The 27,201-nt window shown below is 36.2% G+C and overlaps 1 protein-coding gene across 4 annotated transcripts in view; it reads right to left on the bottom strand.

Moving 5' to 3' along the window:
* LON2 (lon protease 2) overlaps nt 1-27,001 on the bottom strand; it is a 28,030-nt gene extending 1,029 nt beyond the window's left edge. For 2 of the 4 annotated variants that reach the window (XR_737335.3, XM_010276256.3), the window contains exons 1-16: nt 26,741-27,001; nt 26,065-26,177; nt 25,807-25,915; nt 25,527-25,696; nt 22,723-22,814; nt 20,502-20,681; nt 20,329-20,412; nt 19,972-20,099; nt 16,517-16,718; nt 16,209-16,415; nt 15,082-15,212; nt 14,611-14,824; nt 11,555-11,857; nt 10,928-11,122; nt 737-982; nt 131-232 (exon numbers count right to left, since the gene is read on the bottom strand). Coding sequence is in view for 2 of the 4 variants with exons in the window: in XM_010276256.3 (XP_010274558.2) it covers nt 131-232; nt 737-982; nt 10,928-11,122; nt 11,555-11,857; nt 14,611-14,824; nt 15,082-15,212; nt 16,209-16,415; nt 16,517-16,718; nt 19,972-20,099; nt 20,329-20,412; nt 20,502-20,681; nt 22,723-22,814; nt 25,527-25,696; nt 25,807-25,915; nt 26,065-26,177; nt 26,741-26,847 (2,583 nt within the window). In the remaining 2 variants the exon portion in view is untranslated. Of the gene's footprint in view, nt 1-130; nt 233-736; nt 983-10,927; nt 11,123-11,554; nt 11,858-14,610; nt 14,825-15,081; nt 15,213-16,208; nt 16,416-16,516; nt 16,719-19,971; nt 20,100-20,328; nt 20,413-20,501; nt 20,682-22,722; nt 22,815-25,526; nt 25,697-25,806; nt 25,916-26,064; nt 26,195-26,740 lie in introns of all 4 variants that reach the window. The other 2 variants (XR_016080967.1, XM_088895914.1) reach the window with 2 other exon arrangements.
* Nucleotides 27,002-27,201: the final 200 nt, after the last annotated feature.

Raw genomic sequence — 27,201 nt, 5'->3', positions numbered from 1 at the left:
TTATGTGCAGCCTGTAATTTGTGATCATTCATGAGAGATTCCAGTGAAAGGTATACATGTCATGCTTTACACGAATGAGGTTAATTTGCTTCTAAGTAATACAATAATATTTCAATAGAAATAAAAGTACCTCCAAGCTAGAAAGAACAGCTGATGGTACTTCAGCCAAGTCTTTCAAGTTCCTCTCCGGAAGAATAACCCTTTTGATACCATAACGGTGTGCAGCCAATACCTGCAGTTTAAGTAGAAAATCCTATTAACTTCTTATGCATGGATATTCTGATGTGCGTTAAGATTCAGAAACATAATATGTAAATTTTTCCCACTAGTCTGATTATAGAAACTTGGGACTTGTCTCTTTCAGATAAAAATGTATATGGTGCCTCAGGAATAATGTCATTGTAGCCATTATATAAATACTCCAGTCTTCCAGGATTCAAGATACAGACTGCCTCTGTTGGGGTAGGCCCAAGTCATGTAGAGGCTTCCTATCAAAAAGATTCTAGCTATTCAATCAGCAATCTTCATTTCCCCCCACAGAAAAAGTATTGATCATTCAGAAGTAGACAACACTTTTGATGGTCAGAGCCTATAAGAATCATGTGACCAAGAGGCAATCCATCATTCAATTCTTTGGTGTAATATGTGAATCACATGCATCAAAGCAGCCATTGCTATCAGAATGTTTTGACCGGTAGTACAACAAGTTTACATAAATGTGTATAATAACACCCACCTTATCTTTGATGCCACCAACTGGTAATACCAGACCCCGCAGTGTCATCTCTCCTGTCATTGCTGTGTCTGCTCTTACTCTTTTTTGACTGAAGAGTGACACCAGTGCTGTTACCAGGGTCACACCAGCTGAGGGTCCATCCTTTGGTACAGCACCAGCAGGAAAATGTATATGAATATCTCGTCCCTCCATCAAATTGATTTCCCCACCAGCTGCCAACTTAAGATCTGCTGCCCTTGCTCTTACCTATTCAAATGAAAAAAAAAAAAAAAAAAACTTTTCAGTAAGAAATGCATAGGATAATAGCTGAACCAGCCCTTTTGTCCCCCTTGCTCTCACCTACCAAGCATGAGGTGGGGTGATCATAAGCTGAAATTTTCATGTTTTTGATAAGGGGGTATTAATATCAACTTTATGTAGATGCTTTGAATGTTAATGGGTACATTTGGTATATATATATATATATGTAAGTGTGAATGCAATGTGAAACTTTTTTTGACTAAAATTACCCTCTATTTCTTTGTTTGAGAAAGGGTATAAAATTCATTTTATTATAAGTTTAATTCCAACTTTAAACCTTTAATGGCTACTAAAATGCCTATATCTGTGTATTTAATCCATCTCTAATTGTAAGGGTTGAAAATGTCACTTCAATTATTACATTCCACCTCATTTAATCCCCTCCCATTAAGTCTTATACTTAAGGTATTAAATCCCATTTTCTCTTATTAAATCCTGTATATTTAAGTTAATTTTCACTAATAAATGCTACTAATTAGATCTATGTCAATATTTTTAACAATATAAACTCATATATTCTAAAATTGATTCAAAAACAACCATTTTTATCAAAGTGATGGCTAAGTAATTCAACTATCAAAATCAAATTGATCAACCTATGAAGTCATAAGGTAATAAAATTTTTAAAGTAGAAATAGATATATAAATTTACAAAAAATGTGGAAAAAATAGACACATTTAAGATATTTTTATTAATCAAATTAAAAAAAATAAGTGTAATAAACAAGAATTACTTTTACTGATAATGAAAATAAAATACATAATTTAGAACTAACCAAAAATTAATAATAAATAGTTAAGCTTTTGGGTTAAATGTGTTAACCTTTAATGTCATAAATAAATAATAAAAATTAATAAAATATAAAAAAAAAACAATAAAAAATACATAAATTTTGCAAAAAAGCATGCATGCACATGTATAATATCATATGTTTATCATATTAAATAAAATGTAAGTGTGATATATTAGAATTATTTTTACACACAAAAATACAAAAAAAATGTAGAAAACTTTGAACACATCTATAATTCTATATTTACACTACTATTAAAAATATGAACAAGATTGTAGAACTTTCCTTTAACTAAAATACTCGTTTTTGAATTTAGTCTCTATTTAATTGTAAGGTTTAAATTGTAAATTGAACTACTACTTTTCATCTCATTCAATTTCCTATATTTAATCTTACATTATTTTGATAAATGAACAAAAGAAAAAAAAAATACACCAAAAAGATAGACACTACAAAAAGAATAGTCTAACCAAGTAGGTAGGCCTCTCAATGATACTTGAAACTTCACAACTCGATCCGATTATCATATATTTGGATGAGGTGTTTGTGTAATCAGATTTGGATTTGATTGCATCCGATTAATAATAAAAAACAAAAAAATAAAAGTTCATAAAATTTATAGAAAATTTTGGATATATTATTACTATCATTATCATCATCTAGAATTTACACGTGCAAAGAATGTGCACGCTTATTAGAATGTCTATATTTGTGTATTTAATCCATCTCTAACTGTAAGGGTTGAAAATGTAACTTTGATTATTACTTGCCACCTCGTTTAATCCCCTCTCATTAAGTCTTATACATAAGGTATTAAATCCTATTTTCTCTTATTAATCCTATATTGTTAAGTTATTTTCCACTAATAAATGCTACTAATTAGATCTATTTAAAAATTTTTAACAATAGAAACCCAGATATATTAAAACTAACTCAAAAATAAAATCATTTTTATCTAAGTGGTGGCTAAGCAATTCAACCATCCAAATCAAATTGATCAACCTATGAAGTCATAGTTAGGTAATAGAATTTTTAAAATAGACATAAATATCGAAAATTACAAAAAATGTAGAAAGAACTAGACACGTGATATTTTTATTAATCAAATTAAAAAAATAAGTGTAATAAACAATAAGTATTTTTATTGATAATGAAAATGAAATACATAATTTAGAACTAACCAAAACTGAAATATAAAAATTATTAATAAACAATAATTATTTTTATTGATAATGAAAATGAAATACATAATTTAGAACTAACCAAAAATGAAATATAAAAATTATTAATAAACAATAATTATTTTTATTGATAATACTTATTTTATTGATAATGAAAATAAAATACATAATTTAGAACTAACCAAAAATGAAATAAAAAAAATAATAATAATAAATAGTTCAACTTTAGGGTTAAATGTTTTAACTTTTAATGTCAAATAAATAATAAAAATTAATAAATATAAAAATACATAATTTTTTTTAAAAGAAGCAATCAAGCCCATGTGTAATATTATATATTTATCATATTAAATAAAAATAAGCATGATATATCCAAATTATTTTTACACACAAAAATACAAAAATATTGTAGAAAAATTGAACACATCTATAATTCTATATTTACATTACTATTAAAAATATGAATAAGATTGTGGAACTTTCTTTTGACTAAAATACTCGTTTTTGAATTTAGTGATTTAGTCCCTATTTAATTGTAAGGTTTAAATTGTAAATTGAACTACTACTTTTCACCTCATTCAATTCACTCTATTTAAATCTTAGATTTTTTTTATAAATGAACAAAATAAAAAAGATACACGAAAAAGACAAAACACTATAAAAAGAAGAGTCTAGTCAAGCAAGTAAGCCTCTCAATGATACTTGAAACTTCACAACTCGACCCAATTGGATGAGGTGTTTGTGCAATCAGATTTGGAATTTGCAATCTGCATCCGATTAATAATAAAAAAACAAAAAAAATAAATAAAAACAGATAAAAATTCATAAAATTTATAGAAAATTTTGGATACATTATTACTATCATTAAAAAATAAATAAAAACAGATAAAAATTCATAAAATTTATAGAAAATTTTGGATACATTATTACTATCATTATCATCATCTAAAATTGCCATGTGCAAAGCACGTGCACGCTTACTAGTATATTAAAATGTCTGAAAGCATTTCGTGCTCAACTGTGGTATATGTAGTTATATCCCTGTCAATAACAACTATTGTGTAACATATCTAGCAGTGTATACCACATGAATCCTACTTCTGATGATAAGATTTATATTATTCTGTTAACATAATCTACAAAAAGTCTGCAGGTGTCTTGTGTGAATTGACATTTGATGGCATTTAGGCAGATATGAATACATGTGACCACCATCCAGAAGCTGAAAATTTTACTTCAGTTTTGATCAGCCTCTTCAATTCCCTATTCAGTTTTGATCATCAGAGATTAAGATGAAAATCCTGAGCTGGAATATAAGGGGGTTAGGTGGAGAAATAAAGAGAAGCTTAGTAAAAGATACTTTCCGAAGAGAGAATCCTGGCATTATTCTAATTCAAGAAACCAAAAAGGAAGAGGTGGACAGAAAGTTAATCAGAGCAATCTGGGGTTTAAGAGGAAGAAAATGGGCTACACTCCCAGCCATAGGCACTTCAGGAGGAATCCTTGTCATGTGGAGAGAAGATGTGGTTTCAGGAGTGAAAGTTGATAGAGGCGAATTCTCTCTTTCGCTGCTTTTCACAAACAAGTCAAATGATTTTACCTTGATCCTAACAGCAGTTTATGGCCCTAATGATCCATCAAATAGGAGTAGATTTTGGGAAGAGCTGGATTCACTGCATGAACATGATGAGATTCCATGGGTTGTGGAAGGAGATTTCAATGTCACGAGATTCAGTCAAGAACATTCGAATAGGAAGAGGGTAAATAGAAGCATGAGGGAGTTCTCAACTTTATATCTAGACACAGGCTGCATGACCTCGCCCTAAGGAACGGTAACTTTACCTGGTCGAACATGCAGGAGAATGCCATAAGTTGTAAGCTTGACTGATTCTTAATTACTTCAGATTGGGAAGCCCATTACCCCCTGACCTTTCAAGAGATCCGCTCCCGATGTACTTCGGACCACCTATCACCTTAAGTACAGATTTGGTGATCAGAGGAAAAACCCCTTTTAGGCTGGAAAAGTTCTGGACGGATCACAAAGATTTCTGCAAAAAGGTTGCCTCATGGTGGGAGGAATGCAAGACAGAAGGTTGGCCAGGGTACAGATTTCTGGAAAAATTAAAATATGTAAAAAGGAAGCTAATGGGATGGGCCAAAGAGGAATTTAAAGCCTTCAAAGAAGAGAAATCAGCAATCCTATCCGAATTGGATGAGTTAGACCAAAAGGAGCAGAGTGGGCACCTAAATGAGAACGAAAGAATGAGAAGATTTGAGCTAAGAAAAGAATGGGAAAAGGTAGTAAGAAGAGAAGAAGTTTACTGGAGACAGTGATCTAGGGTCATATGGTTAAAGGAGGGGGACAATAACTCCAGGTTCTTCCACATTTTTGCATCTGGGAAGCAGAAAAGAAATCTTATAACAAAATTAAAAATCGGACAACGAGAAGTGGAGGACCCTAAGGAAATTTCTGAAGCTTTCTTATACTTCTTTAAAGATCTTTACTCAAAGAAAGAAAACAGAAAACTCTCCATAAGCTTTTGGGAAGGGTTTAAATTTCGGAGGAGAATAGTCAGTGGTTAGAAAGAGAGTTTCAAGATCAAGAAGTGAAGGAAGCTGTCTTTAGCATGGATGGAGATAGAGCCCCGGGCCCTGATGATTTCCCAATTCTATTTTATCAGATTTGTTGGAGCATAATTAGTTCAGATTTGATGCAGGTGTTTAATGATTTCTATCATTCAGCCATTGTCAACAAAGGAAACAATTCTAATTTCATATGCTTGATTCCCAAGAGAAAGGGTACTCTAAAAGCAAAAGATTTCAGACCTATCAGCTTGACTGGGAGAGTATACAAAATTTTAGCAAAGGTTCTAGTCGAAAGACTAAAAAAAGTCCAAGGGGAAATCATTTCCCCTAGAAAAAATCAAGTGGGAGCCGGGACAAGAAAAAAAGGATCACTTAGTTAATTGGGAAATTGTGTGCAAAAGTAAAGAAGAGGGGGATTTGGGACTTGGGAGGGTAACTAGAAAAAATCAAGCTCTGTTAGGGAAATGGTTGTGGCGATAGCCATCGGAAAGAGAGAGATTGTGGCATGAGGTGGTGGGAAGCATTCATGGGATGCTGGTGTATCAAGGCAAGCTAACCTAGCAGTACCTTGGAAGGCCATTCACAACACCCTTCCTCAATTCCTCAATTTTATCAAACCTTTGGGCTTGGCTACTTTAGTTGTTTGGGAGTAGTTGGAGTCTACCAGCAGAAGTTCACATGCTCTTCAACCATTCTACCTTTTATTGGCCTACAACAATAAGGAGAATTATGTGGAGATGTGCTCGTGTTGCCTTGATTTGGACTCTTTGGGAAGAAAGGAATATTAGAATTTTTCAAGAAAAGGAAAGGAGCAGTCAGGAATTGAAAGACTGTGTTAAATAGGGCAATACCTTGGCTGAAGACCTTGGAAATCTTTCATCAATTCTCCTTTAATGACCTTTGGAGAAATTGGTCAGCAATAGCGAGGTGTTTATCTCTAAAGGACAAATCAATTACAAGCTGGTCTCCTCCACCCGAAAGCTCACTAAAGTTAAACTTGGATGGAAGTAGCATGGGTAATCCAGGAGTATCCGGAGTGGGGGGTGCTTTGAGAAATGAGAAGAGAGAGATTTTGTTGTTCTACTCAGGTCCCTTGGGAATTGGAGACTCCATCAGAGCAGAACTTTTAAAACCTGTACAAGGGGTGCAATTTGCAAACCAGCTGGGGGTACAACACCTAACAATCGAGGGGGATTCCAAAGTGGTGATGGGTTGGTTGAAAAATCCTGAAGAGGCTATGTGGCGTTACAAGAATGAAATGAAGAAATTTAGTTGGTTGACAAGGAATATGTTGGTCATTGTATAGTGGGTGGGGAGATCAGCAAATACTTTGTCAGATGTGTTAGCTAAGCAAGGGGTAAATAGGGAAGAATTGTTTTGGGCTCAGTTGTGATTCTTGCTTTTCTTTCCTAGTTTACTTGTAAGATTCAAGAGGGGCTGCAGCTCGCGCCTCTCCCTGGGATGTTGTATGAACTCACTCTAAATCTGCTTCAGAATTAATAAATTTATTATCATTCATAAAAAAAAATCATTTCCCCAAATCAGTTTGCATTTGTCGAAGGGCGACAAACCATTGACAGCATCCTAATAGCAAACGAATGCGTTGAAGAGAGGAAGATGAATGGAAAACCAGGGGTGATTGTGAAACTCGATTTGGAAAAAGCATACGACAAAGTAGATTGGGAGTGTCTCACAGAAATAATGAGATTAATGGGATTTGGAAACAAGTGGATTCAGTGGGTTGAGGGATGTATAAGCTCCACCTGGTTCTCAGTTCTAATAAACGGGCAACCAAAAGGATATTTTAATGCTAGCAGAGGATTAAGACAAGGCTGCCCCCTTTCCTCATTGCTCTTTACTCTAGTCACAGAAATCTTTAGCCAACAGGTGAACAAGGCTATCTCTCTTGGTCTTTTGAGAGGTTTTGAAGTCGGACGGGAAGCCACCCAGATATCTCATCTCCAGTTTGTCGACGATACCATCCTTTTCCTAGAGGCAGATGAAGAATTTGTATCAAATCTGAAATGGGTCATCACCTGTTTTGAAAGGATTTCTGGACTGCAAGTAAACTTTGCAAAGAGCAGTATTGCTGACCTAAATCTATCTGGTACTCGCTCCTTGGACACTTTCACAGAGATCTTGGGATGTAAGGCAGAAAACCTCCCCTTCCTCTATCTGGGGATGCCCCTTGGAGGAAACCCGAGAAATCAAAACTTTTGGGAACCAATTCTAGAAAAATGTGAGAAGAAGTTAGCCACATGGAAAAGGAACTACTTGTCAAAAGGGGGGAGGCTCACTCTAGTTAGAGCAGCATTGGCAAACCTTCCCACCTACTACCTCTCTATCTTGCGCATGCCCAACAAGATAGCAGTTCAGGTAGAAAAACTTCAGAGAAACTTCATTTGGGAAGGAGGTGGGGAAAGGGGCTCTCACCTTGTGAAGTGGTCTCAGGTTAGCAAACCAAAGGAGGGAGGTGGATTGGGAGTAGGCCACTTGAAAGAAAGAAACTCAGCTCTTCTCAGTAAATGGTTGTGGTGATTCCCTCTTGAACCAAATGCGCTTTGGACTGCTGTAATTACTAGCAAATACGGAAAGCACGCCAACGGTTGGGATAGCAAGCTCCACTTGAATCGGGTCAAAGACACCCACCCTTGGAAAGGTATAATCTCAAACTACACTTTTTTCATATCCTTTATCAGATATAAGGTGGGAAAGGGCAATAGAATTAAGTTTTGGACTGATCTATGGTGGGGGTAATTCTACCTTAGCCAACTCCTTCCCTCGCCTATTCAGCCTTACCATAAACCAAGAAGCTTCCATATCCCAGGTTTTACCCCCCTCCCCCCCTTACTTCAACTGGAATCTAAATCTCAGGAAACCTTTAAGGGTCGTGGAACTTAGTGAAATCACTAGCTTCTTGCATACCCTGAGAGAGGTATACCTCTCCCAAATTTCCCCAGATCTCCGTGTTTGGACCCTTCACCCATCAGGTAAGTTTTCAACCAAGTCTTGCTTCAAGGCTTTAGTTAGGGAAGATCAAGCTACTGATCAGTACCCCTACAAGAGAATTCAGTGTGCTCATATCCCTTCCAGTGTATGCTTTTTTGTGTGGGAAGCCAGCTTAAAGAAAATCAATACTTACGACCTCCTTCAGAAAAAGAATCATGGAAGGTATTATCTATCTCCCCATGTGTGCTGTTTCTGCCTTAAAGCTGGGGAATCTACCAACCACATCCTGAATCACTGTGAGGAAACTAGAAAATTTTGGAATTTCTGTCTATCACTCTTGAATACAGCTGGGTATTCCCAGAAAATGTGGTTGATTGCTGGGTATTCCCGGAAGAGGTTTAAGCAAAAGAGAAAAAACTTTATGGCTGTCTGCTGCTCATGCTATCTTCTGGAGCATTTGGGAAGAGAGAAACAACCAGGTGTTTACCAACAGAACAAAAAACTTTGAGGAGCTGATTTCTATAATCTGTTATAGATGTTTCTTGTGGACCTCCAACTCAATTTACTTCAGAGGAGTTACTTCAGACCTGAAGTGGAAGGGGAGACGATCTTGTACTTTGACGGGAGTGCTTTTGGAAACCCAGGTGCTGCGGGTATTAGAGGGGTAATTCAAAACAGAAACGGCAATATCAGATGGGCTTTTAGTGGGCCGATTGGGATAGCCTCTTCAACAAAGGCCGAAGTCATGGCAGCTCTAAGGATTGCAAAAGACATGGGCTTACTAAACCTTATCATTAAAGGAGATTCAGCCAACACCATTAACTGGCTTTCTAACCCTGACAGTGGGCCTTGGGCTTTAGCCCACTACCTGGCTGAAGCGAGAGACATCCTCTCTTCTCTAAATGCTCATGTAGTCTGGATTCCGAGGGAGCTAAATTCTAAAGCCAACAGTCTAGCTAAATCTGGCGCTCACAGGGATTCCCTTTTTAGTGATAGTTTTTTGCCTATGTAACTTTCTGAGTGCTTAATTGCTGTGTACATCTCCTCATGTACCTTTCTTTTCTTCAAATAAAGTAAACTTTTTCTTCCAAAAAAAAAAATTACTTCAGTTAGGAAGTCAACAAAATTAGATCAGTTAAAAAGATTTACTTTCCTGAAGATATAAAAAAAAATCAAAGAAATTTTAGAGAAATAATTAAAAGACACACCGAAGAGGGATAAGAAGTTGACCCCATATGGTCGGACAAGGCTTTGCTGAATTATTGAGTTGATTTCAAAATGAACAAGAAAACAAAATCAACACGACCATGCCATTAGAGTAATTCAACAATGTCGTTTTATGATGCATGTAGACATTGTGGGTTTTATATGCTTGAAAATGTTTTTATATGTTTGATTTCATTTTTAAATTCTCATTTGAATATGCTTTACATATTATGTTTATGTACTTTAATTTTAGATAATAGGTTTTTTAAAACATTTATTTTAAAACTTAAGTTTATATTTTCATTAATAGTACGTTTTATAATTTTTTTGAATTTTTTTTATTTTTTTGAATTTTTAGCTTTTTCTTTAATTGTGCGCCTCGCCTTGTGCCTTGCGCTTTTAAAACACTGGTCTATATATGCCATATTTCAGCATAAATATCACACATTTTAGAATGAGTCTTTGTCTTGATCATATAGGTTTTGAAAAAGAACTTCAATGCTTGAATTTTGTTAAATGCAAAAAATAACTTTAAGTCTTTGTCTTGATCATATTTTCTTTCTTTTCCCCTGTTATTGTGGTTCTGACAAGCAAAGGTGCATCAGTTATTTTAAGCAATATAAAGAACTACAACTGCAATCTCCCTGAAAATGTTGGGAAATATGCATTTGGATAGAACTAGTTGTATATGGATGACAACTAGGAAGATTTCCTCTCAAAAAGAAAGACCAAACAAACAATCAAGTAGAATAGAAGGAATAGTCATCCCCTTATGCAGAAGGGATACTCAAAAGAGCAGAGGAAATGGCTTCAATGGTAAATAAATCATAAAATTTATTTGGAAAATTTAGTTCAACTCTTAAAGGGTATTATAAATTCCAAACTCTTAGTTTTGAGTATCCCTTATGCAGAAGGGATACTCAAAAGAGCAGAGGAAATGGCTTCAATGGTAAATAAATCATAAAATTTATTTGGAAAATTTAGTTCAACTCTTAAAGGATATTATAAATTCCAAACTCTTAGTTTTGTTCTTTAAGTTATGGATGCACTAACAGGTATTTTGTTCTTTTTATTGTTAACAGGCATTTTATTCTCCTTACAGGAATAAACATAATTCATGGTGTAAGCATGCCAGAAGAAATCAAAACAAGTTAAAAAAATATGGAGAAACCTACCCATGTTAGTGCTATCTGTGCTGATTCTTTGATAACATCACCAAGTTGCCCAGTAAGATGCAAATCACCCTTTCCTGCCATAGTTGTGGCTTCAACAAACTGAACCTCCCCACCAAAGGAGGTCCAAACAAGCCCAACTGATACTCCAGGAGTTGCAACTCGTTCTGCAGTCTCTCTGTCATCAAACCTTGGAGGCTGCAGCATAGTACCACCACAATATATGATCAGCTATACCAAGTACAGTGAAAAACTAAATCTGAAAAATGAATATAGGAGGAAACCTGGGTATTCAAGCAGAACTCAGTCTGGATTCATTTCAAGAAAGCATAGAATCATAGCATATGTGCCCCACTAATTCAGATCAGCAAACCTTGGGACATCCTATGGATAGCCATAACCCCAAACCAATGGAAGTGGACACTCCCAGCACATGAAATTTTCAAACAATTGTCCATGTGTCATTCAGCCATTCCATTTTCAGGATTCACCCAATAGAGAAATGGCTTTAATCAGCCTAACATTTGGACAGACCTGATTGCTAAGAATGTGCTTAATAATTACACCAGATTTCATGAAGGCACATTGCTTTCAATTGACTCCATATTAAGAAAGATAAGGATGAATTACCCCAAGAACTTTTTCCAGCATAGCTTCATCCACCACCATAGTAAAAGTATTCTGGAAAGTATTTGATATCTCATGATTGTTAACACCCATTGGCATAACTTCCATTTCTACTTCAGCTCCCTCTACAAGCCTAGCATCCAGCATTGGTGCAGCTATCTGTTGTACATCTTTGCTAAGTGGTACTGCATGTTCTTGCTCAGCAACTCTAACCACAGCTGCACGAGCCAATGCAGCTAAGTTCCTCTCTAGATTTCGCACACCAGCTTCTCTAGTGTATCTCTGAATTACAAGTTTCACCATAGACTGCCACATTCACAGCAATCAATCAAATAAGTTCAAAAATCGTGTGCAACGTGGACTCCAAAGAACAAAAATAAATATCATACACTACATCCTATTCACCAAGATGTACAGTGAGAAAAAGATCATGCTATGTCGTGCAGGACTAAGAAAAAACCATGAAAGACACTTTCCAGGATATGAGCACATCACTGCATGATGTACCAAGTAGATTGGCATATGAATTTAAAAATCCATCAATGGTGCATCCTAAGTTAAAGGAAACCAAAAGAACACAGCACACATGCAGGGAACTAGAATCTACCATTTAGCATGTTAATGATATCTAATATACTAAAATATAAAATTGCAAGTACATCACCCTGTGTAATGTTCCTCTTGAAATGCACAAGTGGCATCCCTGTCACTCAAAAAGAAAAGTATGTGGATCAAATAAAAAAAAGAACGTATATAGATTAGACAACCAAAGCGATCCAACCAGAATGAACATATCACCTAATAGGGATCCATAGAATGATTGATTATCCTCTATTCATGTGGGAATGATTGATCTATCTTCCATTCATGTGGGCCACGTGGAACATTAGACCAGTTAAAAATCGACCCTTTCAGTCCATTCAATGCGAATTGCAAATTCTTTAACGAAAAGATTTAGCATTTTCCCTAGTGATTGTGAATCGAAAGTTTAATTTCAAAGATATAAAGGGATCTGTCTTAATTCATTGTCTCTAGTGTTTCTGTTAGCATCAAGCTCCCAACCTAGAGGTGGCACTTTCATTATTAAAACTTTAAGGACTAAGGAGAGTATCATTGTAGTTGGTTTCTTCGCTGCCAGCATAAGGGCTGTGTGCCTGTGTCTTGCATTAGGGAGCATGACTTGCTTTATGCCTGCCTCAGGAAAGAATGCAATTGCGGATCAGGATTTTTTTCAATCAATAATTGCAGAACAGGATTCATGTATCTGACCACAGAATTTGGGACAAAACTTCGTTGAATTAAGTTGTGGTTTGTCACTTTACCTTTTTCTATAGACTTGGCTATTTGGTTTAGCACCTTTGAAGCTACCATATAAAAAATGATAAAAAATAATACAAAAACATCTCTTTTCCTTTTTGAAGGATTCAAAGGTCCAATCCCTTATACTAGGGCTTCTGACCCCTCAGCAAGTTTACTATTACAACTCAGCCCTGAATAATTCTCCCCTGTTTGTCCCTTTTTGGCTAGAGAATCAGCCAAACCATTTGCTGACCTTCTAACCCATCTAAACACTCCAAACTCTCTTGAAAGGCTTGTAATCTCCTTCAAGCTCTGCCTGTGAGTTGATGTCCCCATAGTACCTGTTTGCAGCCACCCTGTCACCAACTTTAAGTCCTTTTCCACCTCAATCTGTTGAAAACCCAACTGTTTCACCAATCTCAGCCCTAGACAGAGAGCTAGTGTTTCAGCACATAGCGAGTCACCCACTCCTATTGGCCCAGAAAACAAAGCCACAACTCTTCCTTCATCTCTTATGACACCACCTATGCCCGAAGGACCCAGGTTGCCAGAGGAGCTTCCATCAAGGTTTAGTTTAAATCTTTGGATTACTGGAGGAGCCCAATTTTCCTAAATCAAAGACCTTAACGATGAGGAATGCACCACTGCAAACCAATTCCTTATAATATCATCAAGGAAAAGTCCTTGAAAAAGTCCAGAGTCTTTAACCAGTGTGCAACCTTGAAAATAATGTTCTCAATTAAATCCGCATGCTCTTGGAAGATTCCATTGTTCCTTTCCTCCCAAAGCACCTAAACTATTGCTATTCTTGTAGCTCTTCACGTTATTATTATTTTTTTGTTGGCATGATGAAAGAAATCTTCCTGATGGTTGGGCAAAAAGTTAAGAGGAAAAGCCCCAACATTTGAAAACCTCAAAATCTCAGAAGATGATTCAGAGATTCACCTACAACGCAATACTTAAATATCCATAGTATGAATTTATACCAGATTAAAAGGCCCCCAATATGGCTTTAGTTTTTCCACCTTGTTTCTTGTGAAGCCACCTGCCATAGAGTGTTGAGATCTAGACGAGCTATTCAACATGGATGGAAATGATCTCACTCCTCTATGAAACATAAAGGGTGAAAGAATCCAGCCCACACAATATGTGCGTCAGATTGCACCATAATCCTTTGAAGACAAAGAGAGAAGCCAAGCTTCAAGCCTTGCGCTAGGGAGAGGATTTCTATTCTTAAAAGGTATTTATTTTTACAACAATTTAGAGATCATTCTCAAAAGGCCCTAGATGATCGTAACAACTTAAACATCTGCCGAAAATTTTCTCTTTAACCAAAACCATTGATAAATAATACCTATTACTAATTATGTTGAAAAGAATATGCTACATGCACAAAGAAACCCCATTCATTGTACCTTATTGTTAATCATGTCTAATTTCAAATAAAAAATAAGAAAGCAGATAAGGAATTAAACTGCACCATGAGACTTTTAAGTGAACAAATCCTGGTCTGGATGGTTTACTCATCAGGGGAAAAAAGATGAAAGATAAGAAAAATGGTCAAGGGGAAACAATAAGAGAAGTTGAAACTTAAGAGAAAAAAAATAATGTAAGAATTCCAAGAATACTTGTGGTTTAATACCATGGTGGCATGACATATGATCAAGAGACTGAGATCATGCTAATATTTGGTTGTTCAGATAAGTAGGCTATGACATTTTTTTTTTGGAAGATACAGCAAGACAAGCACTTTTCATTACCTCAGGAATTTGGAGGTACTGAGAACTCAATCCATGCTGATCAAGCACTCTTGGAATTAAATACCGCATGGCTATCCTTAGCTTTTCTTCAGGTGTATATCCAGGCAGCTCAATGACCTCCATTCGATCTAAGAGTGGTGGAGGGATGGGCTGGATCCTGTTTGCAGTTGCAACAAATATCACCTTTGAAAGGTCAAATGGAACATTTAAATAGCTGATTATTTTCAATTAAGGAATAAATTTGTATATCCAAGTCCATTGATGAGAATCCTATTTAGATACACAACTAGATTAAAGTGAAGTTAAAACTTCTTCCTACTGATATTTTCTCTTGGTTTTTACTATTAAAAAACTCATAAAAAAGCCAATAATCATTGAGTAAAAACTTCACCAGGGTATAGAGCAAATATAACTGCAAACAATGAACTACATAAAGATAATATGCAATGAAATATAAAGAAATCTGGATACTGATCATTGAAGGTTTTGTTCTGCTCTGGATCAAGAACTTCCAGCAGTGCAGAAGCTGGATCTCCACGGACATCAGAACCAGTTTTGTCAATCTCATCTAGCAGCATAACAGGATTGCTTACACCTACCCTCTACAATTTAACAATCAAAACACGTGTCAATCTATGTCAGGAGTCAGGAAGTTGCAAAGTTATAAGGACATAGAAAATATATACAAATGCAAGCAATGCAATGTAACTACCGGGTAGAGATCAAATATGTCTGACCTGACAGATGTGTATCTCTAGACACTACAACATTTTTCTTTAGGGAAGGGGGGGGGGGGGGGGGGGGGGGGGGGGGGGGTTGGATCTGTTTAACTGGATCTATTATACTAAGGCATCTATAGTTTCTGTTTTCTTTCTTTTTTGAATGCATTAAAAACACAAATGAATGTACTATTGGGAAACCATTAAGAGAACTAAATTAAGACTACTACTAAAACAGTTGGTTTTCAGGAGCACAGTCTAGTAATGGAATGATAGTAACCATGGATATGACTCCAAAGCTGACAACTGAGCCAAGGGCAACAACAGTAACAGGGAAAGATTGTTTCCAGATTTCAAGGATTAGTTGAGTGACACATGCAAATGCACATGTAAGAGGAGAGAGAAAGGAAGACAGAGATGAGTGTGGAGGGAGGAAAATAAATGAAGAGAAAGTGTCGGGGAGAAGATGAAGGCTGAAACCAAGGTAAGTATCATCATCATATAGTAAAGTTCAATACCATAAAGTCTAGAACATGGTAGAAGACCATAAATGATGAATACTTGCATACAAGTCAACCCAATCTGATTTTCCCATGTTCCAATGAATTTCATTAGTATGAGTTAGCTTTTTCTGAAGCAGCTTTTATTTTCTAAACTGCACATTGACTTTGATTGCTAAGACCATTCAGTATAATTGGTGCCAACATATAGGATCTCTTAGTAGGACCCACCAAATACTAGACCCAACACTCTGCAACTGACCATGTGAAACCACTGCGGATGCCCTAACCACAAATATATTCCATGAAAAAAACAAAATTATATATAACCACCACAAAAGTCTCTTGTAGCAATAAGCAAGGAAAATCCACTTTCAACCTTTAGTCCCTCAATAAGACGCCCTGGCATGCTTCCTATATATGTCCTTCGATGCCCTCTAATATCAGCTTCATCCTTGACACCGCCAAGAGATATCCGCACAAATTTTCTGTCTAGAGCTGCAGCAATAGATAAGGCCAAAGATGTCTTGCCAACACCAGGGGGGCCCACAAAACACAAAACTGGGCCTCTGGCATCTGGTTTAAGCTGCAATGCAGTTCATTAAAATTAGCAGCACCATGTTAGTTCTCATATTAACAATTAGTGAACAGAAGATAATTGAAGGCCAACATGAACAGAGAGCCAACCTTGCGAACAGCTAGATATTCAATAATTCGTTGCTTCACTTTGACTAAACCATAATGGTCGCTGTCAAGGCGCTCTTTTGCAGCTCTTAAGTCTAGTTCACGTCCTTCACTGATTTTCTGCCAAGGCAGATCAGCAAGAAGCTCAAGGTAAACACGTGAACTACTATATCCGGGTTGCTGAGGTTGCATTTTCCTCAAACGCCTGATAATAATAAATGGTTTAGAAATATAAGAAACTTCAACAATCTGATTACAGAATTAAAGCATAAAATTCTCGCATTTCACCATAAAGGTATTGAAATATCAAGATTTAAATTCAATGTACACCAGCGAATCAAAGGCATTCCCAAAAGAAAAGTTTTATTGGTTTTTTTAACACTAATAAAACTTTCAGACATTTCTTGTCCTCTGCATTACCTTTTTCTCCTTAAAAAGATTACCAAGATTTATTTACTTGCAAGAAATAAGTACGTTTCCCTTCAAGGTAGGGGAGAGAACCACAGTCCCTTAGTTTTTATGGTAATTGGAAAAAGAAAATTTTAATTAAACCATTGATGTGCGCAAGTGGTATACATACTTGGTAAGTTGGTAGGTTGACCAAGAAAACCAAAACATCAAACAATCATTATTACCCCAAGTTAGAACTTAGAGGGACCTTGAAGGAGGGTTTACCATTTACCCCTGGCTTGCTAGACTATCCACTAAGGCTAAGGCATTAACCATTCCCAATGGAACTCCTCACCGAAACAAGCTTATAAGGGTTATCCAGGGAATCTACCATAATAAATTCATGGCTTGAGGCAGAATGCCAATAATCGCTTGTTTCTGCAGTGAAAGATAAATCTTGATCTAGAAGAACAAATTGTTAAGCATAGCATCTTAGACACAACCCATTGATATATCCAGGATGCAATGGTTAACCGCCTTTCCAGGTAAGAAGGGCCATGTTCTTCTCATTAGCTCCTTCAGAGAGGGAAAAGAGATATTGGAAGGGTTATAACAATGGATCCAATCTCCCTGAAGTGAGGTCATCTTCAGTAGTCACAACTGTTTGCTTGATATATCTGGTTGGATTAAAAGACTTTCCCTTAACTCCTCAACACAGCAGCAGTTTCACTTTTGTAATCCTGATCTCTGCTGAATCTGAATCAGTTTCTCTGCTGAATCTGAATCAGAAAAAGGACAATATTTTTTTCTTTAATCAGCAAGAAGAAGAATTTTACTCAGTAGGTGGTAAGAACTCTCTCCATTGGATTTACACATAATACACTATTGGGGTTAAAACCCTTTGTTAATAGTGTGCAAATCAGCAATGTAAATAGCAAAGGAGAAATAATAAGCAATATCCGATGAGACAAATAATCAAAAACCACTAGCAATGACGCACCAGAATTTTTAACGTGGAAAACCTCTCAAATATAAAGAGGAAAGATCATGGGGCACTAACCCAAAAATCTTTCACTATTAACAAAAATAATGGGGTTATAACTTCTCTAGTTCCAAGTAGAGTATAGCAATTTCAAGAGACAAGAACCTCTCTTGGATACACAAAACAACAGTCATCAAACAAGATGTATATCAATCAATAAAACATGAGAAAGACCTCACCAAACAAGCCTGCCAAAGCCCTCTCCAAAACCACTGTTGAAGAGCCAAGAAAACCCAACAAATGCTTGATGGAATAAGCACAAAACAGAAGCCAAAATAGTTACATTAAAAGATACCCTTATTCACGTAGCAAGAAGGTTGAATCTATTCTTCTTCTCTTGTAAAAAAAGATTAGCTTATCCAACTCTTTTCTTCTCCACTTTTCCCAAAAGAGGATACCAACATAAGTGCCTAGAATGTCCACGAGACTCTTCACACCAAGACAAATGAGGTTTGTAGAGAAAGACAAAAAAGATAATGGAAAGTGGGTGCCACTATCTACTAACATGTAACCAAGACAAGACAATTTGTGTCTTTCTCACTAATGAGAGAATACCAAGAGTCTCAAACTTTATTTTGTGTTTCATTTTGACTTTCTCAAGTTACGTGTTGGGCAAGAGACCCCAACATAATGAGTGGGTCCCACCTCCACATGAGGAGGGAAACCCAACATGCACCAATTTGAGGATGCACACAAAAAGGATCTTCCCTTTTGTAAGGTATCCATAGTATTAACCTTCCCATGAAACACTTCCCAACAAAAGCCACATAATCCAAGAAAATATTGTCTAGATTCTCTAGAACTTGCAACAAACCAGTCAAAAAGACCAACTAGACATCGCTCAACTATCTTTTAAGACCAAAGTCCCAATTATGACTCACTAGAAGTAAAGGAGGGTGATGATCTTCGAAATGCAATCCTTTTATTCAAGGAAATGAAGTACAAAGAGAAAGAGAACCTAAGAGAAGACTAACCAACCTAAACATCCAACCAGATGAAAACCTCTGAGCACACATCATATTATTTATTCCACATCATGTACCATATATATGTTAATATCTTGTATTTAATTAATAAAAATTCGTTTACCTATCAAAAAATCATCTTGTATTTAATTAATAAAATTTCTTTTAGTTATTAAAAAAATATCGTATATTTAATTATAACTCCTATATTGCATGCTATCATAATCTGAACGAACTTTTACTTCTTCTAGACCTTTAAATCCTTATGAACAATTATTTGTAAATTTACGTTTTTCAATTTTAATTAATCTCATCCACATTTTAGCCCCAGATAAGCTGAAATTGCATCTAAATTAAAAATCAAGCAGAGCAGTTGACCTGGCTGGTTGGACCAGTGATGATGTCATTTATTCTATTCAACTGACATGCTAGTATCATGGGAAATTATTTGTATGCTTTTATTTTTTTATTCTTGTCTTTGCATTTCTATCCATACTACCTGTAATCACTATTCAGTGTTTTCGACCCATTGTTGACCCTGGCTAGTTGGACCAATGACTCAATCATAATTCTAGTTCGAAACCTCTGGTCCACCATATTACTAAAAAAGAAAACCACTGACTTGGTGAACAAATGGTCAACTCAAATGGTCGAACAACCTGTCTGGTCCATTGACACTGAGGGGAAATTGATTCAGTCTCCATGCCAGGTTTTTAAACAATTCTTGTAATCTTGTTAGACAGTAAAGGACATTGATGCATATTCATTATGTTTTGTACCATTTGTTTTTGGTTTGGTGTCAAATAGGATCCTTTATGATGGACCTAAACCATAATTATCTTTTATAAAAGGCCATCATCAACTAATGTTGGTCCCAACTATCTAGGGAGTGGAGACTTGGGAGGGGTAGATTGGGAATGGTCCTAACCTTTGGCATTTTTCTTCACACAAAGCGGCCACCCTCAACCTCGAATTCACATTCTCATATTTCTTATAATATGTTAAGGTTACAATTATAGAGGATCTTTGTGATTAATTACTTCATTTATACCGTAGAATACCTCAATTCTCTTTGAGCTTGTTTCCAGACACTTGGAGGCATTCCTGCACTCTGCATTTTTCTTTCCAGGGAAGCAATATCATCCTCGTCATCATCATTGTCACCAAGCTCCTCTTTTATTGCCCTCATCTGGAAAGTATCATCAAAAGGAGTTGGCAAATAAGAGACTTTCATGTAAATTACTAAGCACAATTGCTACCCATTCTCTCACCCAAAGCAACAACAAAGACAAACACAAGATTAGAAGAAGGCTCCCACTGGAAGAAATAGACCCTGATTGTTGTTCAGACTCATTTTTGTTATCCACGTGCTTGAAGGAAAAGAGAAAGTTTCTAGCATTTTAAGCGAGAAAGCAAACCTGCTGGCGCAGAAGAAACTCTTTCTGTGATTTTGACAACTGTCCTTCGACCTTTTGTGTTATCTTCTCTGCTACACGAATTGACTGTTACAGTGGAAATGTTAAAATTTACCAGAGTATACACAAAGATAACCAAGTGTAATTCATAATCAATGTCTGTCCAGTTTAATTACCTGTAAATGCCTGTCAACCAACTCCATTGCTTTTGAAAGCCTTACTTTCAAATCAACTGAATCCAACATAGATAGCTGTTCCTCAAAGCTTATTTCAAAACTGGCAACAAATATATCAGCAAGCCTGTGAACTGGAAGTGTCTCCAGAAGAGCCTTTGTCCTTCCAACAGTTTTTTGCTTCTGACGAGACAATATGAAAGGTTAAAGTTAATACTGAGAATGAGAGGTACATGATCAAATTAAATCATGTAATAAAATGTCAAATACTTTAAGCAATTAAAGCAGCTACAAAAACATGAGCAACATAATTTTTTAGTTACCTAGTCAATCAAAAGCTAACAACAGTCAGTGCCTTTGTGAAGAGAATCTTAAACAACAACAGTTGCATTTTATTTATCAACAAAACACAGAACAAAGAAAAGCAGAAATGAGGTAGGGAAAAAAATCATACTATGGTTCAAAAAGATCTTTGGGAAAAGCAAAAAAATGTGTAATATGAGAGGAAGGAGGAGGGAATTTCATGACCAGGCAAGTATAGGGTAACAATCAAGTAGACACCAGCCAAGATAATTAAATAAATAAACTTTTTCTAAATAATTAAAAAAAAAAGCAGTAGGAAGCCAACTCAAGCCAAGTCCACAAAGACTCCCAGCTATATGGGATGAGCAAAAAAATCTCAGTAGAACAAGCAAAAATATCCTGGTAGGATAAAGAGGGGAGAAATACTTTGCAGATATGTGAGAGCACCAATTATCTAGCTAGTTTGAGAAAATAATTAAATACTAGAATTGTTCCAAACAGAAATGAACTCCAGAAGCCTTAATTGAACTGATTCAGTGAGAATAGCTCCTTGGATCAAAACCATGTAATTGTTCAAGCATTTCAGCATTGATGACAACACCAAATTGAACTTTGATGGTTGCAGCTTAGGGAAGCTTAGAAGTTTGGGACTTCGAGTGTTGGAGGAGATTTCAGAAACCATCAAGACAAGTCCTCATAGTTTACTCAGGGCCAATAGGTACAAAAGATTCTAAACAGGCAGAACCTTTTTATGCTTCAGGGATTATGTTTAACAATTCCTATGGACTATTACAATTGTGGCAGGAGTCTAGGTCCTTGGGTAATCATAAACTGAATGAGGAGTCTAGGTCCTTAGCAGCCCGTAGTACTCCATTCAGGAAGCTGAAATTGTGTGCAAACAGTTGAACTTGTTCAGTTTAAGAAAGATACACAGTAGAAGCTTCCCACAGAGAGGCGCAAGGTGCAGCCTCAGAAAATGATAAGACAAATTACAATTGAGCCCAAAATAGGTAATTCTTATGCACCCCTTGCTTCAGTTGAGATCACATAACTGCTAATTCTTTAGCAGACTAACTTGCCAGGGAAAGACCAGCTATAAATTCAACTCTTTCTACTTCTCTCCTAACTAAATCATCAGCCAGAGACAGTAACTCCGAGTCCATCTGAACAAGCTGGTCACCCTAGATGCCAAAGCTCTGGCCACTCTAATACCATGTCCCAATGATCATGTTCACTAAAAGAAGGTGGAGGATATTTTTTATATTACCTGAGGGTTATCTTCACTCCTACAATAACTAAAAGAAGAGCATCCATAAGCACTAGAAGAAGGCCAACATCTCTGCAGAATTGGAGTCACCATGACCAATTGGACCAGAGTAACCATAATGATTCTGAGCTCACCATACCAACACTACCTCAGTTTTTTGTGCATATCTATATAGTTGTAAGGGTAATCATTGTCTGTCTTAAACATGACCTAATTCAACTACTGTGGTTAAGAAACCTGATCTATTAAATTTCAGCAGTTACATCCAAAAGGAAAAATAATTTTAAAGAAATTAAAAAAAAAATCAAACCAGTAGCATATAAAATTACATTGGATAGATGACACGATGGCAAAAAAACAACAATGTGTCAGATCTGAAGCTGTGAAGTGGAAAAAGATCACAAAAGAAGTAAGATCTGATATGCATATGCACTCACAAGGCCTATAGAATACATTAATTTCATCATCTCTATATAAGCGAGTTTGAAAATTTCATTATGCATCGGACCAATACACTTATTTTAAGAATTTTTGAAAAATGTTTGTTAATATGTTAAATAACTTTATTTCCCAACCAACCCCCCCCCCCTTGAAATTTTGAAACAAAAAACTAAGGGACTAGTAACTGCAGTACATTCTAAACCAAGTTTTTACCTGCTCAAGAACAGATATCAGTTCCATCGCAGTGGCTTTGAATTGACGAGAGAGTGCTATAAGATCAGGATCTTGCTCTGCTTGCTCCATTTCTATTAAGATAAAAATGAGATAATCTCAGCATTCCAACAGATAAGATCATCAATCCAGATTTCAACAACCACCACATCAATGAAAATTTTTAGCACAAGCTTAAAGAAGATGGATCAGAATATCTTTGGGGATTATATATATAGTGGCCACCAATGGATTTTATAATGATTACATATATATTTTATCGCCCTTGCTTGTTTCTATATTAAAGGTGACGGGTCACCACTCTACTGTAATTTGTTTTTTATATATTAATATAATTAACCTTTTTCTTGCTGATAAAAAAAGATGTTGATAGGAAATTCTTTTTCTAATACAGGGTGGAGTTATCTCTATTTAATAGCAGGTCAAGTAGCTGTCAATTTGTCATAGTTTGTTCTGCTGTACATAACTACATAGAAAGTCAAAATTCAATTGCTTCCACTGTCTGAATCAATTACTAAATTAATAATCAAGAAGATAAGTTCACAACAGCTAAACCTGTAGCAGCAGGATATGATCACCCAATGACTGATTAGATGGTATCAGCATTCTCTCCATTCCTATAGTGGACACAATCCAGACAATTTTCCTCTTGCTCAATTTCTTAAAAAAAAAAAAAAAAAAACACTTTGTGGTACACATAAGCACTATATTCTGAAAACTGGTGATGGCCAGCACCCATTGGGACCTGAGATCAGGAGATTGCCTTCAAAAATATACCAGAATCTTAATATCATTTCCAATTCATATCTAGATCTTGCTAGAAAGTATATTCTGCTAACTGTCATGTAATTAATTCGTCATTCTTAGATCTTGGAGATTGTTAGAACATATAATTACAGTTCAGTCATCTTCTCCAGCAGAACAAATAAGTGTTCCTTCATTGAAGAGATATGTAAAATAATACTATTTTGGTCAAACTAGATCCATATCTTTCTTATTATTAGGAAAAAAAGGCATGTATTAGTCTTTTAGACCAATACATGGATTAATCTGTATTTCGGCCAAACTAAAAACATGAAAACAGGAAATGCTTAATCTGGACAACTATTTTATGGTTATATTCGATTACATCCTTCAAAATTGCACAGTAGATCTCCTTGGAATAACTCTTAGGGGCCATTTGATAACGGCTGAAGTGGCTCAATGGAATGACTTATTCCAGTGTAACCAATTCCACTTCAGCTTCAGCCATTAAGGACCTCAAAACATCCTTAGAAAATTACTCACTCAAAGTCAAAGAAATATGTCATTCAGCTCAGCCCCTTAGGCTTCATTTGCTTACCCAGGAGACCAGGAAGGAGACAAAGGAATGAAAACAGAAAAGAAAAGAAAAACCTTTTCCTGGTTTTTTTAATTAGTATTAGGTCGGAAAATTAATGGTCACTTACATGGAATTGAGAAAATGTTAACTCTCTGAAGACAAAACACCTTAGTGAATCTTCTATAGAAAATAACTCCTGATTTTATACTTATTTTCATTTTCTGGATGCACTTCTTTGGTTTTTGTTGACTTTTTCAGGATTCCATATAATTCTATTTAAACAAAAAAACCATGTGCATAAGGTCTTACAAGACAGGTGAATACCAGTGTAGAACAGTGAGTTGAAGAAAAGTCTCATTTTAAATGAGGCAGAGGGAACTAAAAAGAATTTTTACATGGCCAACAAGTTTGAAAATGTACAATCTTGGGTGAAATTTCAGGAGGGGATCAAGTCTTGTCTTGATAAGATCATCCAGAGGTGGTTCTGCAGGATGAAGAGTCCCAAAGTCTTGTTCTTCTTTGAGCAAAGTCAAGCATTGGGCACAGATCAGGCCAATCCAGTTGAAGCAGCAAGCTACTCCAAGTTTCCCAAGTAATACCAGCCAATGTAATATTTCCCTCTCACTCTAAAAGTTCCAAATACCAATCCTCCTCCATCTCCTTTTTTATCAACACTAATGGTGGTCCATTTTGCTCCACAGGATTTACGAAAGTATTTAGGCATAAGATTCACATTGTTCGTCCACCGTTCCAGCAGCTCTCTCCTCAAGACCTTCTTTTTTATAATAGTAAATAAAAAGAAATTTTCGTTAATAATAAAATAAATTACAATCTAGAATTTTCCAGGTATAGCAAGGCAGGACTAACTAGTCTTTTAGAAACATAAGGTTGGGAGAAGTTGGTCATTGTGCTTGTCAAAAGGCGTCCGTACTTCATTGACTTCATTCCCTTGTGTCAGCTCCATTTTTTATGAATATTCTAATTTCAACAAAAACATGAGAGAACAGGAACAATTTTGCCTTCCTTTTTCCAGCATCCCTTGGGAATTGGAATGTGTTTGCAATGCAAAAGAAAGGACTTGTGCCTTGTGTTAGCTCAATTTATTGCTAAAGGTGAACCAAATAGTGCAATAGCCTAGGCTGCATGCAAGTTGGAAACCCATGGAGCTTGGAAAATGACAACAAGCACATCGGAGAGCAAGTGCAAGCACAGGTAAATAGAAGCCTGTAAAATTACACTGGTTGGTTGGTTGGTTGGACAAATAGGGAAGTACATTTACCTTATGTGCAGAAGAGTTTAGAAGGAAATACAGGGCATAATGAGGGAGATGCAGAAATAGTTAAATATCTAGGTAGCAAAGTTTTCGAAGTCATGACAAAATATCCCAGAATATGTTGCCATGGAACAGAATGAGTTCCTTATAAACAACTTTCATGGCTATAGAACGCAAAATGTAAAGCCTTACCAGCCTTCGTGATATCAAGACGAGATATCCTGGCAGTGTAGTATGTTCCTCTTGCACTAAGTTCTTGTACACTGAACCTGCACAAACCTTCAAGGACAACTACATATGTGACCCTCCCACTTGGTTTCTCCACTCCTCTTGAGAGATGTAGAGCCCTAGCAGCAACTCCTCTGAAATAGAAAAATCAAATGCACAGCGTTACTAATTCAACAAAATGAAAAATGTTACTACAAAGATAATGACAAATCACTCTAAGAAGGCTAAATTAAATAAAACATACCTTGTATGCCAGTGAATTAGTTCCTGCTGATTTTTGCTATCCTGCTTATGAGAATCTGAAGTGGAAACTGGCTCTTTCACACCTTGATCCCCGGATTCGGTTCCAACACCTTTAGATATAAAAGATTTCTTCCTTTCAGTAGCAGAAAAGTATTCAACAGAAACATCATCTTTTATTTGTTTCCTTTTTTTCTTTTCGGGGGAGGGAGAGAGAGAGAGAGAGAGAGAGAAGAAATGGAGAGGGAAAGGTCAGCGTGACCTGGAGATAAAATAGAACCCACTGACGTAGTCTCAGCAGCATCTCGAACAGGAAGAACCCCAATTAACCCCTTCTCTTCTCTCTGCCACAGCTCCTGCTCCACCAATTTAACACTGCACAAGTCAAAAGACTGTATCACTGATTTGAGAAGTTCGAAGTAAATAAACAAGTAATTGCCCAACAAAACTGTTCTACGGGAAATAACAATAATATTAGATTTCAACAACTAATGCCATTGAACAAGACCTTCAAAGATAACATAATTTCCTAAAACCAACTGCAGAAAAATTAAAAAGAAAAAAAAACCACGTCTTTAGGAGTTAACGTAACAACAATACCACAAGTTGGAAAATAATCGTGCTTAAACCAACTAAAGCAAGAAATAAAAATGAATTGGTGAACAAGGGGAAGAACAAATTGTAACACATTTACTTTGCCATAAATAAACCAAACTCTAGGGTTTATAGCTATTCAACTCATCCCGACAAACCAAAACCATCCAATACCAAAAGATCGAGGCAAAAAAATAAAATCCAAATGATATGTTGAATAAATTCAGTACTATGCTCAGAAACATTGAATTTTTACGGCTCGGGATAAACATAAAGGTTTAAACACCCGCAATATCCAACAAACCAACCCAGAATGCCAGAGAGAGAGAGAGAGAGCGCTTTACCTGCTAGGTGAAGTACATCGAATTCGAATAATAGCACCAGGCAACAACACCTTATTCCTGAAAGGAAGAATCGCCAGACGACTCGGTAATTCAACCGGTTCCACCATGTCTGCGACTCGGGAGAAAACTAAAACCAGAGAATCAGAGAGAAGAGGGCAAATGCAAGAAGAGACTTCTGTCTTCCGGACGACACTCTAATAAATCGGTCAGAAAATATAGCACGAGTAGCGACGGCTCGTCTACCGTTTTCGACCCATCAGACATTCTCGGTTTTTATTTTTATACCATTTTTCCATTCCAATTAAAAAAAATGAAACCTCCATTCTCAGCCGTCCGATATTCGGATAAGGTGACAATACGCGTCGGAAGAAGGTGGAAGATATTTTTGATAGGTCCGAGATAGTGAAGGGTGGTAATGTTTACGTGACGTGTCTCAACAGACAACATTGGCTGCTTGATTT

This window comes from Nelumbo nucifera, chromosome 1 (genome assembly GCF_055504915.1).
Source record: "Nelumbo nucifera cultivar China Antique chromosome 1, China Antique-T2T, whole genome shotgun sequence".
In the NCBI taxonomy this organism is placed as follows: Eukaryota; Viridiplantae; Streptophyta; class Magnoliopsida; order Proteales; family Nelumbonaceae; genus Nelumbo; species Nelumbo nucifera.
This window is presented reverse-complemented; position numbering and strand designations above follow the sequence as displayed.